At 44.0% G+C, this 13,457-nt stretch overlaps 1 protein-coding gene across 1 annotated transcript in view; it reads left to right on the plus strand.

Annotated features, from left to right (window-relative positions):
* The window catches only part of wdr7 (WD repeat domain 7), a 115,011-nt gene that overhangs the window by 40,073 nt on the left and 61,481 nt on the right, over nucleotides 1-13,457 (plus strand). The window contains 1 exon segment of the mRNA XM_080510095.1: nucleotides 633-730. Within this exon segment, the coding sequence (XP_080366221.1) occupies nucleotides 633-730 (98 nt within the window).

Here is a 13,457-nt window from a genome sequence, read left to right on the forward strand (position 1 = left end):
AGGATCGTGATGAAGCACCTCTTTACTTCCTATTGGAACCTACTGGATCAGAGTATTTCATGTATTTAGATGAAGCTTTTTCTTTGTGATTTATAATCTCATCGAACATTTATCTCCTCATTGTGGCAATCTTTTTTTTTTTTCTTTCTTTTTTTTTTTAACTGAGGACTTTTCCTGGAAGTTTTGGTTGCCTGGCAACCCCAATGGGCCAGACGATTGATTGTTGCATTGGAAGTGTTTGTGTGTCACTGACAGTCAGACGCCTCCAGCCTGCTCAGAAGGAACCGTGTCCTCCAACCGAAATCCAATAGGCTGGAGCCTGAGTGCACGCACACACACACACACACACACATGCACACAGTGAACTTTCATTTATTTTTTAGTAAAAATCTTGTTCTGATTGTGTTATTTGGGCGTATCTTCTATGTTACTTTCTGTGTGTGTGTGTGTGTGTGTGTGTGTGTGTGTGTGTGTGTGTGTGTGTGTGTGTGTGTGTGTGTGTGTGTGTGTGTGTGTGTGTGTGTGTGTGTGTGTGTGTGTGTGTGTGTGTGTGTGTGTGTGTGTGTGTGTGTGTGTGTGTGTGTCCCTGCTTCTTTAATATTTCATGCCTCTCCTTTGTGATCGTCCTCCAGGCCCCCCAGACCAGGAGGAACCCCGGAGACCCCTCGCAGGACGGCCGCCGCCCCCCCCCAGCCCTCCAACCCGGCGCTACAGGCCCAGATCAAACAAGGTAACTACAAAAGGAGGGAGCGCTCGCTTCCAAACGCCCCTGGGACAGTGCGCGAGGGGAGGGAAGGGGAAGGGGAAGGGGGGGGGGGGGGGGGGGGGGGGGTGAGGGGAGGTGGGGTTAGATAATACAGCCCACCGGCAATAAAACCCACAGAGGGTTAAATAAAAGAAAGCAGGAGTGTCGGAGGAGGAAGCCGCTGCGGTTTCCCAGGTCAGCAAGTCTTTAAAAGGCTCTTGTTTCTGACGTGAGAGCGGAGACGTTGAACCTCCCGTCAGTCTGCTTGGCTGCTTGTAATTTTACATCAATGCTTTGAGTTTGGGGAAACTAAAACCTCTTTTCAATGTCTTCGGTTTTGTTGAGGAGGTTTTAAGAAGGTCAGACACGCAGGGAAGTGATTTTCAAACGAGGCAGGTTTAAGGCAGGTATTATGGAGATTTAAAGGCGGCAACCAACCAGTGGAAAGCCTTTGTTCATATTCTTGAAGGTCGATTAAACGTCAGGAACAAACAAATATTTTCACAAAAAGTGCCTGTTACTTTCTTCCTCCTTGAGAATGTGATGGCCGTTTTCATGGTGCTTTCATTAGAAGTTGAGAACCACTCGACTCACCGTTTCCCTTCCTGATGACTCGTTCAAGGTGATCTGGGTCACCTTGGGCTGGGATTCAATGTCCTTCTGCTTCAAGACGCCCGAGTTTTAAGATTTTGTCATCAAAGCCTGAGAGCGTGAAACTCTCTTCTCCCCAAAACACAAGTATCTTTTGCGCCGGCTCACACACTTTGCCCCGAAAACCAATGCAGCACAGTTTAAAGAGCGACTCCTTGCTCCAGGCTATGACAGAAATGGTAAATAAATGGTAAATGGTCTGGATTTATATAGCGCCTTCTAACCACACTGAGTGCAGTCCCAAAGCGCATTACATATCAGCTCACTCACCCATTCACGCTCACATTCACACACCAATGGGACAGAGCTGCCATGCAAGGCGCTAATGAACCACTGGGAGCAATTTAGGGTTCAGTGTCTTGCCCAAGGACACTTCGACACATAGACCGGTGTAGACTGGGATCGAACCTCCGACCTCTCACTCACGAAAGACGACCACTCTACCACCTGAGCCACGGTCGCCAGAAGAACAAGATCATTGCAGAGACGTGGACCAAGCATCAGACTGAGTCTCTCCACTCCGGCACAGCTTACGTTTGACAAAGATGAACACAACATCCTCCAGCCAACATGTCAGAAAAAACCTTGTGGTGTTTATATTTTGAGAATACCTGTTGGGGGAAGGCAAAGCTAGCAGTAAGAAGAACACACAACTTTAGCTGAGGGAGAAAACCTGTTTGGTTTGAAGACGTTTCAGGAGTCACTGCTCTTTTTAGGACACTATTTTTAGTCGCTAAAGTAGAAGTACTGTGTAGGACAGACATCAGGATGTCAATATGTAATACATTTTCATTCAATTCATTATGTAATCAAATTCTTATACGCATGACATATCGCACCATTATTACATAATACGGCGCTACAGTCCTCCCTTCAGTCCAAGTGGCAGTAATGAGCCTGAGCGCTGCCAGCAACCAGAATTACAAAAGAAGAAGAAGAAGAAGAAGTTAAAGCAGTTACAAGAACAGACGAAGAAGAAAAGTGATCATGGAGTTCAAGTCGCTGGCCTCATTGGAATCACACGTTTGAGAACACTTTGGCTTCCCAGGCAACATAATGGTGGACAATCCGCTTTACATATGCTATTTATATACAATATCAGTCACTGGCACCAGGAAAAAACAACTCGTGCGCGACAATTTATCCCCACAGGCGGGACCACAGCGTCACAGAAGCAAGTGGCATATACATATCTCCAGAGGTGGGAAATAACCAATTACATTTCCTTGTCTTACTGTAATTGAGTAGTTTTTCTTTTATGTACTTGGACTTTATTAGGTTGTTTTGAAATTCTGTACTTGACTATGTTTGAATAAAAGTAGCGCACTGCGCGGCAATTTCAAATGAAGCCATTACAAATACATTCACAGAGTGAATGGATTAGAAGAGTTGTGCTCTGTGTACACAGATGTGACAAGCAATATGGAACTACTACTACAACTACTTAGGACTTTTTTGTAAAGTTGTTCTTTCATTAAGAACAACGTCTTCCAGACGTTATCTTCGTCTGTCTTGCTCCTCAGGAGAGACTCGCTTGCTGTCAAACAAGTAACTCAGTGACTTTTACTCTGAGTACATTTTATATGTGCTACTTTTTACTTTCACTTGATTAAATGTTTAGACTGGTGCTTGAGTAAACATTTATCAAAGTACTTGTACTTTTACGAAGAATATTTTAGTGCTCTTTCCCCCTCTGCATATCCCCTATAGGGGATTGTGTTTTTTTCCCTCTATATAAACAGAATGAATTAATGGTATGAGAACCCTTCTAATGCATTTGTTTTATGTTTTATTGTGTTTCTTGTTTACTTTTTATAACAGGAGATTTTTTTTTGTTCTGCAATCTGTTCAGAATAAATGGAAAAAAAAATAGTTTTCTACATGAGGTGATATCTTGTTGCTTGATTTCCATTGTAACAAATCCATACTGAACCGAGCCCCCCATACCGAGGTACGTACTGAACCGAGCCCCCCATACCGAGGTACGTAAAGATCCAAGAGGTACGTACTGAACCGAGAGGTACGTACTGAACCGAGTCCCCCATACGGAGGTACGTACTGAACCGAGTCCCCCATACGGAGGTACGTACTGAACCGAGTCCCCCATACGGAGGTACGTACTGAACCGAGTCCCCCATACGGAGGTACGTACTGAACCGAGTCCCCCATACGGAGGTACGTACTGAACCGAGTCCCCCATACGGAGGTACGTACTGAACCGAATCCCCCATACGGAGGTACGTACTGAACCGAGTCCCCCATACCGAGGTACGTACTGAACCGAGTCCCCCATACCGAGGTACGTACTGAACCGAGTCCCCCATACCGAGGTACGTGCTGAACCGAGTCCCTCATACCGAGGTACGTACTGAACCGAGTCCCCCATACCGAGGTACGTACTGAACCGAGTCCCCTATACCGAGGTACGTACTGAACCGAGTCCCTCATACCGAGGTACGTACTGAACTGAGAGGTACGTACTGAACCTAGTCCCCCATACCGAGGTCCATACTGAACCTAGTCCCCCATACCGAGGTACGTACTGAACCTAGTCCCCCATACCGAGGTACGTACTGAACCTAGTCCCCCATACCGAGGTACGTACTGAACCTAGTCCCCCATACCAAGGTACGTACTGAACCTAGTCCCCCATACCGAGGTACGTACTGAACCTAGTCCCCCATACCTAGGTCCATACTGAACCTAGTCCCCCATACCGAGGTACGTACTGAACCTAGTCCCCCATACCGAGGTCCATACTGAACCTAGTCCCCCGTACCGAGGTATGTACTGAACCTAGTCTCCCATACCGAGGTCCATACTGAACCTAGTCCCCCATACCGAGGTACATACTGAACCTAGTCTCCCGTACCGAGGTCCATACTGAACCTAGTCCCCCATACCGAGGTACGTACTGAACCTAGTCTCCCGTACCGAGGTACGTACTGAACCTAGTCCCCCGTACCGAGGTATGTACTGAACCTAGTCCCCCATACCGAGGTACGTACTGAACCTAGTCTCCCATACCGAGGTACGTACTGAACCTTGTCCCCCATACCGAGGTACGTACTGAACCTAGTCCCCCATACCGAGGTCCATACTGAACCTAGTCCCCCATACCGAGGTACGTACTTGAACCGAGTCCCCCATACCGAGGTACGTACTGAACCTAGTCCCCCATACCGAGGTACGTACTGAACTGAGTCCCCCATACCGAGGTACGTACTGAACTGAGTCCCCCATACCAAGGTACGTACTGAACTGAGTCCCTCATACCAAGGTACGTACTGAACTGAGTCCCTCATACCGAGGTACGTACTGAACTGAGTCCCTCATACCAAGGTACGTATTGAACTGAGAGGTACATACTGAACCTAGTCTCCCATACCGAGGTCCATACTGAACCTAGTCCCCCATACCGAGGTCCATACTGAACCTAGTCCCCCGTACCGAGGTATGTACTGAACCTAGTCTCCCGTACCGAGGTACGTACTGAACCTAGTCTCCAATACCGAGGTACGTACTGAACCTAGTCTCCCATACCGAGGTACGTACTGAACCTAGTCCCCTGTACCGAGGTACGTACTGAGCCAAGTCCCCCATACCCCCACACCGAGGTCTGTACTGAACCGTGGCTTGTGTATACCATTACAAAAATAAAGTTTAACAATGTGAGACCAGTTGCTGATGGTTCACTTTTCCTCAGCTCCATCTTGTCGAGACACAAACAAAATAACCATGTTTGCTCATACAGGTTGTTGGAAAAATGTGGGATTTCCTGGAAACTGAGACTAGCCAGGGTGAGAAAGCTTGGATTCATGAGGTAAACTAGATCCCCGTTGTATAGATGTGTTCTGAATCTCATATCGAGCTTCATCAGCCTGGAATCAACACAAATTTGTGAACAGGGAAGGCCAGCAATTATTAATGTTTGAACGAGAGAGCAGGATAAACATGACTAGCTACTAACTGGCTAAGCTGACTCAGGCTTCAGCAGTTGCACAAATGGACAAAACGTGACCCATTTGCAAACAACGTTTGATGACTGGGGGCAAATTGCACACTTTGTGGAGGTTAGCTATATCGAGAACATTTTTCCAATCTATACATTAAGTTGTTATAGCAGCTCTCAAGGTTCCAATGTTCCTTTTGTACATTCACTTGTAAACAAACATGGCGGACCTGTAGTGGTTTGACTCGTGGTCAGTATTCTAGTTTTATCATCCAGATCAGTAGTTTCATAGTTCAGACTCACCCCTGATAGCATCCGATTCGTCATCAGTCCATACGGATGTCGGGTGCTCTCCATTTTCTTCATGTTTATAGCGTTTTGTTCTCTGTACACGTCTGTGTGGTTTCACCTCGGAATCAATCTAACTCTTTTACCAATATGATGAGATGTACTTGTCTATTATTAGAGACTCTATATAGGACCATCGATTCTTATATATCGGATTATAGTGTATGGCATCATGACTTCCCTGACGATACCCTTCTCAAATGTTACCCTTCGAGCTTTAATGAACATGAACTGAATTGTGAGAGTTGGAATCTCTCCCGGTGAAGGTGAAAATATAAAAGTTGTGGTCCTTTCATTGTGGCCAGAAACCTGCTCCCGTTGTCAGTAGGGGATGTTTCAAAAAGGCCGTCACCATCTGCCTGCTCCCCAACACACACACACATACACACACACACACACGTGCGCCCTAAGTGGCACCCTCGGGTGTTGGTCGGAGGCGGGGTTTCAGAGCTATTGTCACGCCTTAATGGAGGCCAAGCGTGACAAGCTCGTGGACTTATTCACACCGCACGCCCATTCACCAGAATTCAGAGGGAACGCTCGGCCGTGACCTCTGCTCAGCTTGCTTCCCGCGCGTGCGTGCGTGTGTGTGTGTGTGTGTGTTGGGGTGGGTGGGTGGGGGTTTTTGTGTGTGTGTGTGTGGGGGGGGGCTTTGTGAAGCAGAGTGCTGTTAACCCTGCACACACTTTCTTTTCACATGGAAATAAATGAGGAGGCCTCCTCCTTTTAATAGAGTGCAGCGCAGCAGCAGAGGGCTGAGCAGTGAGGCCCGGGAGGCTGCACATCACACACTTCACAGTTATGTTCCCCCATCATGCGGAAACATTTTCCAATGTTCCCTCATGTCTTTGTGACATTTGTCCAGCTGATCATCAAAAGAGAGTTCCTCCAACCTGAAGCTAATCAAAGTACTATATTTCTCTTGGTCGTGTGCGAACCCAAACAGCGGATCTTTCCTGTGCTTCAAAGTGACTAAACTGCAGAATTGTTTTTTTTTTCTTTGAATTTCACAAATGATCTTGTTTATGAAAAAAAAAAAAATTGCTTATGGAGTATGAATGCCTGCATATATCTTTGTGGAATTGCGCTACTCAGTTACAAACTCAGGTGTAGGGTTTAGTGGGTTTGTTAAGTATCTCAAGCAAATGGACTTGTTAGCTGTGTTTTGCTAAACTCATCTTGTTTCTCAGCTCTTCCCGGACGAGGTGAAAGATCCAGGCCTGAACTGGGCCTGTTTCGTGCACCACAGGGGCCACAACTTTGATTGGCTGTATATCGACACTTCTGGTTTTGAGCAATGCGAAGAAAATATGGTACATTTAAAAAAAAAACAAAAAAAAACCAACAACAACCCTGAATTTATGCTGGATGACTTCTAGTGCAACAATAATGCAACAAAACCTCTGTAACTTCTGTCTGCAGTGTTGGTATGAAAGCTCCAGGGTGCATCAGAGCTCATGTGACTTGTCAATAATCAGATATGGAAGTTAGAAATCCCAAATACACGCATTTACTGAATTTAACTCACATTTTTGGGAACCTTTTTCTATAACTTTACTAAAACTCAATTGCAGTATCGCATCATGTTGTTTACGCTGCTGCTTTTGAATAAATGAGGTCAAATGTGATTCAAACAAGGAATGTGTGTGATGCTGATTCAAAATAATCTACTTGTCTTTTCAAGTCATTTCTTGGCTGCAATCTCACGTCTTTTGAAGGTGAATTTACCAAGCAGCAGTGAAAATGTTGCTTAGGACACTGTGACAACTGGAACCTTGGTAAATAATGTTACTACTATCACAGAGGGAATTGATATCTCCATTCTGCTGCCAGTATTTGATGAAGTCAAAAGAAATACTTGAGCTCCTAACATAATAATAATACCATGTCTGTTTGATCTTCAAGGGTCTTTTTAATATGATCAATACAGCATCAATTGTAGAGTGTCATCTGTATATATAGATATTTTATTTTATAATGTTAATAATTCAACTAAAATGTGAGCCAACAGGTCACTTTCTAAAATACATGAAGTATGCGAAACAGATTCTTTCTGGTTTCTCTCTCGTCACTTCTTCTCTCACTCTTTCCTCCTATCTCTATTTTCACCTTCACGTTTCGCTCACTGCATGGCTTCAGCCTCGTGCCTGGACCAAAAAAAACAACTTTCACAAGTACTCCCCTTCCACGATATCTCCTCACTGGCTTCTACTCTCTATTCTGGTATTTGTGGAGCTTCTTCTTCCTTCATGCCCTCTTTTCTGTCCTCACCACGTGTAAGTGTTTTCTCTGTCGTCTCTTGTCTTCCATGTTTTCTCCGTGTGGCTGACTGTGTCTTTAAATGTTCACCTGCTTTCTTTTACTACTCAACAGATTGGGTTTGGCCATCCAAGGTTCGTAATGCGTGTGATGTGTAGAGGAAGTTGAGTTTCTTCCAGGTTATGGTTTTTGTTTTTGTTTTTTGTTTTGTTTTGAATAATGGACATTTTAAGTTGAAATGTTTAAATACATTTTTGTTTTCATCTTCAAATTAACCCATGAGTTTCATTCCTGTGTCGAGCGTTTGCTGGGAATTTTAGTAACGTTTGTTTTCCTGGTTATGTGCCCATTTGTTTTACCATTCCCTTTTTTTTTTAGAATTTGAGTGACACACTACTTTTACAGTTTTTTTGTCCTTTATTTATTCCTGGCATTCTTTTATATTTATGTATGCATTCCCTTGCGCAGTGTCCTTTTTTGTGGTCAGAGTAGCTTAGAAATAATTCCTGTAAACCGCATCCGATAACATTGAGCTCATTAGTCTGAAGGTGAGTGATGACGATAATGTTGTTCATACTGGGAGATTATTATGAAGGAATCCCCATATCCCAATGGAAAACATTCACACATCAATGGTAATGACCTCATCAGCCAATCGAAAAAATCTCTAGATGAATTACAATGTTTGCAATCTACAGGTATGGAAATACTGCCTTATATATTTTTTATAGCTTCTCTGTAGGCTATTCTTTATCTTTTCACTTCGCCAGCTGTAACTTTACATCCAGAGCTGTTTAAATCTGCGCTGGTTCTGAGGCAAATGACGATAAATGCTAACACAAGTTGTTTGTTTTCTCAGACTTTTCTTGAAAGTATTTGTAGGTTCTGCAGCTCAGTGTCCAATTAATTAAAGTGAATATTGGTTGACAGCTCTGACAGACACCGGCTAAAACTCTCCAAACAAATATTCCCACTGTGTCTACAGCAAGCATAGGGCGGTGGGTCGTCTCCACACAGTCCCTTCACCTTGGAACTTCTGCACCGTTGTATGCCCTTGCTCAGGAATTCACCTCCATAACCCTGGAGGCTGTGGATGGAGCAGTTGTCTTTATGTTTTGGTCATAATGAGCAGTTTGTCTCAAAGATGGGCAGTGGCTGAGTTTTAAACCAGCAGACTGTAGTACCGAGCTGCACGTTGGCTTCTTGCACGTCGTCCTCCATGTTATTGGAAATGTGCAATGCATCATGGACGACACCAAAACCAGAATGTATTGCCCTGCCCTGTGGCGGTGTGTGCTGATCACTCCAGAACAGCTTCTCCAATAAAGTGCACATTTACTAACGTCCTCACTTGGCTCACGTGTGGAGTTTCTTCACATGCTCCCCTTCGTACTGGAGGACCAGCCACAGCCCTGGAGGTCCTGTGACGTGCTAGAAGACTAATCACAGTTCTTGTGGGTCCATGATGTTGTAGAGGACCAGTCACAGCCCTGGTCTCCCTCCCGTGTTGTGTGGAGTGTAAAGTTCGCCTTAAGATTCATGGCTTCCACAGGAGTTTGCCCATTTAATCTCATTCTTCCAAAGAGGCCTCTATGTGTGTTATTTATCTATTTATTTATTTATCTAATTTCAAAATAACCCTAGCCCTACGACGACGTTCAGATATTTTCCTAACATAGCTGTTGTCGTTATTTGAACTTTTCTCCACAAAGTTGAAAGTGGAAAAGCCACAGACGTTCTTGGTTTTAGTCTCGGTGTAAACTCACCAATACTCAACTGTGCTTAATGCAAACTTTGTTCTTGCTTAACTTTTTTTTCCCCTTTATTTTGACTTTTTCTTTTGTTCCATCTTTTTTGTCGTTGAGTGTTTTTTCCCACTCGTTGTTGGCGTCACCACCTTCTCTTCCTCCCTGCTGCCTGACTGCTCGTCTCCTCTCTCCGTTTGGTGTTTGATACCTGGATATCTCTCTAACCTTTTCCTTCTTCACTATTTGTTTCTCTTTCTTTACAAGCTGCTGTAGCTGGCCCCGTTGCCACAGCTGGGGCTCTGGGGGCCCCTGTGGGCCCTCCTCATGGGGCCCCGGGCTCCCCTAGCCCCGGCCCTGCATCTCATAACATCCCCTCAGTCAACGAAGGTACAGCCTGAACTGATGGGTACAACTTAGCAGGAAGTCCTTTTTTTTTCCCTCCCCAGAGTTACGTACCTTTGGAGATCTTCTGCCTTTCCTTCTCCATCTTCACAGCCTCTTTCTGTTTTGTTTTTTCTTTTTTGCTTTTAGTCGGTCCCTTCTCAGTATCTTACAAGTCCTCTATCTACCTTCTCCATCTCTACTGCCTTTACTCCCGTCTCTGTCTCTGCCAACGCATCCTTCATTGTGTCTCCAGTCGTTCAATCTGGTTCCTTCGTTTGTCTTCCCTTGCATCAGTCTGAAGCCAAACGTTAGATCCTGTCTCAGGTCTCTTGCACTGTTTTTGTCCTTGTTTGTTGTCCACAGCACTGTTTGTCTGTCCGTTGCAGCTTCTCTCAGTACACTTTCAATCCAGTCAACAACAACAACAAAAAAGACATTTTCCTTTGATTTATTCAATACTGCAAAATACTTAGCAAGGAAATAGATCAAACTTTAAAATCTGTCTGACCTGGTTTGATGAAATTCAGTTGCCTCATCAGCAAAAATATGAACAAAATGCTAACGTTTCTTTTGGTTTTTTTCTCCCTCTGCTTTGTAATTTGCAGTTTTAATTAAAATTGTGCAAAAATCTTTACGTATTTACATAAAATCGACCTGATTTGACTTCTATAACTTGGCAAGGTAAAGAACGGCATCATCTGCAAACAGGCTGGGTTCCCTCCCGCTGGAGGAGCTCATGCTATTGAGACTGTATTGACAGCAGCCTTTGACCCTTTTTGTCTTTGTGTTACCGAGTATTGTGCAGTCCTGCCCTGTTTCTGTCCGTCTCCTCTGTGTAAATGTCCACTTGTCCAGACTTTTCTGTGTTTGAATGCTCGCTATTTCCACACGTGTCACGGGGGAATTAAAATCAAACATTTTCTTCACAATTGACAAATTTTTTAAAACAAATTGCTCAGGGATGATTAAAATGTTCTTCTGCCTTGATGCAGGTGCACAGTTTTCACCTGCAGCTTATCCATCTGAGACTGTCTTCATTAATGGGATGAACTGTTTTTAATCCTACAGTTAGAATGAAGCTTCAATGTAAATATACAAATAACCAGTGGCGGCTGGCCAGTAGAGCGCCCTAGCCCCCCCAAACCCCACCCACGTGGCAAAAGCGCCCAGAGGAGGCGGGGTTTAGTCACAATTTCACCAATTACTGATCAACATCACGAGTGAATGACATAAAATTAAACCAATCATCATCGTTTGATGACCGAGACTTGGGGCGTTTTTGAAGTCGCTCATGACCAGACCTGCTCGGCGTTTGACTTCTGGTTTGTTCTTGCTTGTTTCTCAGACGTGAAGCGACGACGATAACGAGCTGTGAGTCTCTGATTATGAACTCTGTCACTTCTCTTCTCGTTCACCTGTTTGAAAGGAAACATTTGGCTGAAAAGCTTCAGGTCCGGTTCAACTTTCTCCATGACGGTGATTTTTAAATGTACACACGCAGAAATATATTCAGAATTTTGCAAATGTGTATAGGTTTGTTTTGGGTTTATACATTTTTAGATATGCTCACATTTATAAATTACTGAAAACCAACGAGCTTTAAAAAACAAAGTTGATGTTGCAAGTTGAGGCACAATTCTAAGATATTTTAAAGATGGATTGATGTGTTGGTGAAAATCTACCTGTGGTTGGTTTAGCTTTAAAGTAACTCATGTAAACTCATGACTAATTCAAGAAAAACAGCCTTGAAACATACAAACTCTCTCAATCGAGAAAAAATCTACAGATTGTTGTAATGTGCTTTATTAACACACTGTATTTCGATGAAGGTAACATTGGCTGCAATTGAAGAATTATAAGAAATGTATCACCAGCCGCCACTGCAAAAAAACCAAACAAACATGTATCATCAGTGTAGCTCCACTTCTCTGAACCGAAAGATCGTTTTCCTTAGATATTCTCAACTTTGTAACGGACTGGAGGTCTGCCGCCGCGTCCAGTCCAACAATGAATGCTCTCAAATGACTTGAAAAGTTACTTTTTTTTTCTTTTTCTTTTTTTTTTTTTACTTTGAGTGAAATAAAGTGCCTTCCAAACTGATAATTCTTAGTTTCCCATTTTCAGAGAAAGCCTATCTGATGAGGAATGCTATTACACTGGGAAAACGGCAAGCATGCAAACAGAGACTGTTCTTTCCAGAACATATGGGAATATTCTATGTTGGGGGGGGGGGGGGGGGGGGATTGCAACTCAATGTTTCTTCTCAAACACTGCCCTGCAGAAACACAATGGCCTCACTGGTAGCGTCTTATTGTACCAGCAATGGTACACAATTACTGCAGCATGGACACAAATGCATAGAAGACATCAGCGACACAAACCCAAAAGCATAAAAATGAATGGAAAGGCTACAAAAACGTTCAAACAAAAACTACAACATGTAGATGGAACAAATGCAAACAATCGCAGAACTAATAGAAAAGGCACTAGCACACATATCAAAGAGATGCATAGCAGACTGCGTCAATACACAAGCTCCAGTAGAAATGCTAACATTTGCCACACGAATCCAAACGGCAAAATGAATGTACAGACAAAGAAAACCTGACACAGCAGCTGCAGCGCAAAAGCGCAGCACATGAATACAGAAGCGCCAAAGTGGATTCAAAAGCAGACGGCACCGATACAAAAAGGCGTCGAACAAAGGCCTGTGCCGTGATGGAGAGCTTTTAGTGGACTTTGAATCCTGAGGGACTGATTCTGTTGATGAATCCATATTGTTTAGTTTGCCAAGAACTCCCAAGCAAACATTAGCTTCGTCCGTAAAACAGACGGTGCATTGAAAACCGTCTGCATTGTGTTGCGTTGTCGCCTTCTGAGGCACCGGACCGTCAGCCAGAACCAAGATTAGCCCAGGTTTTTAAGCCAAATTCAAGCAAACTTCGTGAGTCTCGTCATGTTTTTTTTTTTTTTTTAAACATCCAAGGTTTCTGCAAGGCAGTGGTGCTGATGTTTCCCAGAGAGGTTGACTGATAACAGTGGAACACATGTGGGCAGTGTCTTCACCACAGTCCACATCAGTCCACCTCTCCACAGAATGTTCCTGTAACAAACCTTAACATGAGATCTCTTTGAACATGTCACTGCCTCAGGTAAGTCCACATGGCGGCCCCCCCCGAAAGCAAAGAAATTTGAATAAATTTCTTTCCTGCCCAGAAGCCATTCACTGTCCATTGCCCACGTGCATCTGGCATCCATACGTCCTCTCTGGAAGCCATATATTAACCTAATATATGTGAATAAGACGTTGAGTTCATGTTGGAATTGGTGCACAAGCAGTTTGGTCCATTTTTGTCCCAGACGTGTAAAA

This window comes from Blennius ocellaris, assembly GCF_963422515.1.
Source record: "Blennius ocellaris genome assembly, chromosome: 15".
Taxonomy (NCBI): Eukaryota; Metazoa; Chordata; class Actinopteri; order Blenniiformes; family Blenniidae; genus Blennius; species Blennius ocellaris.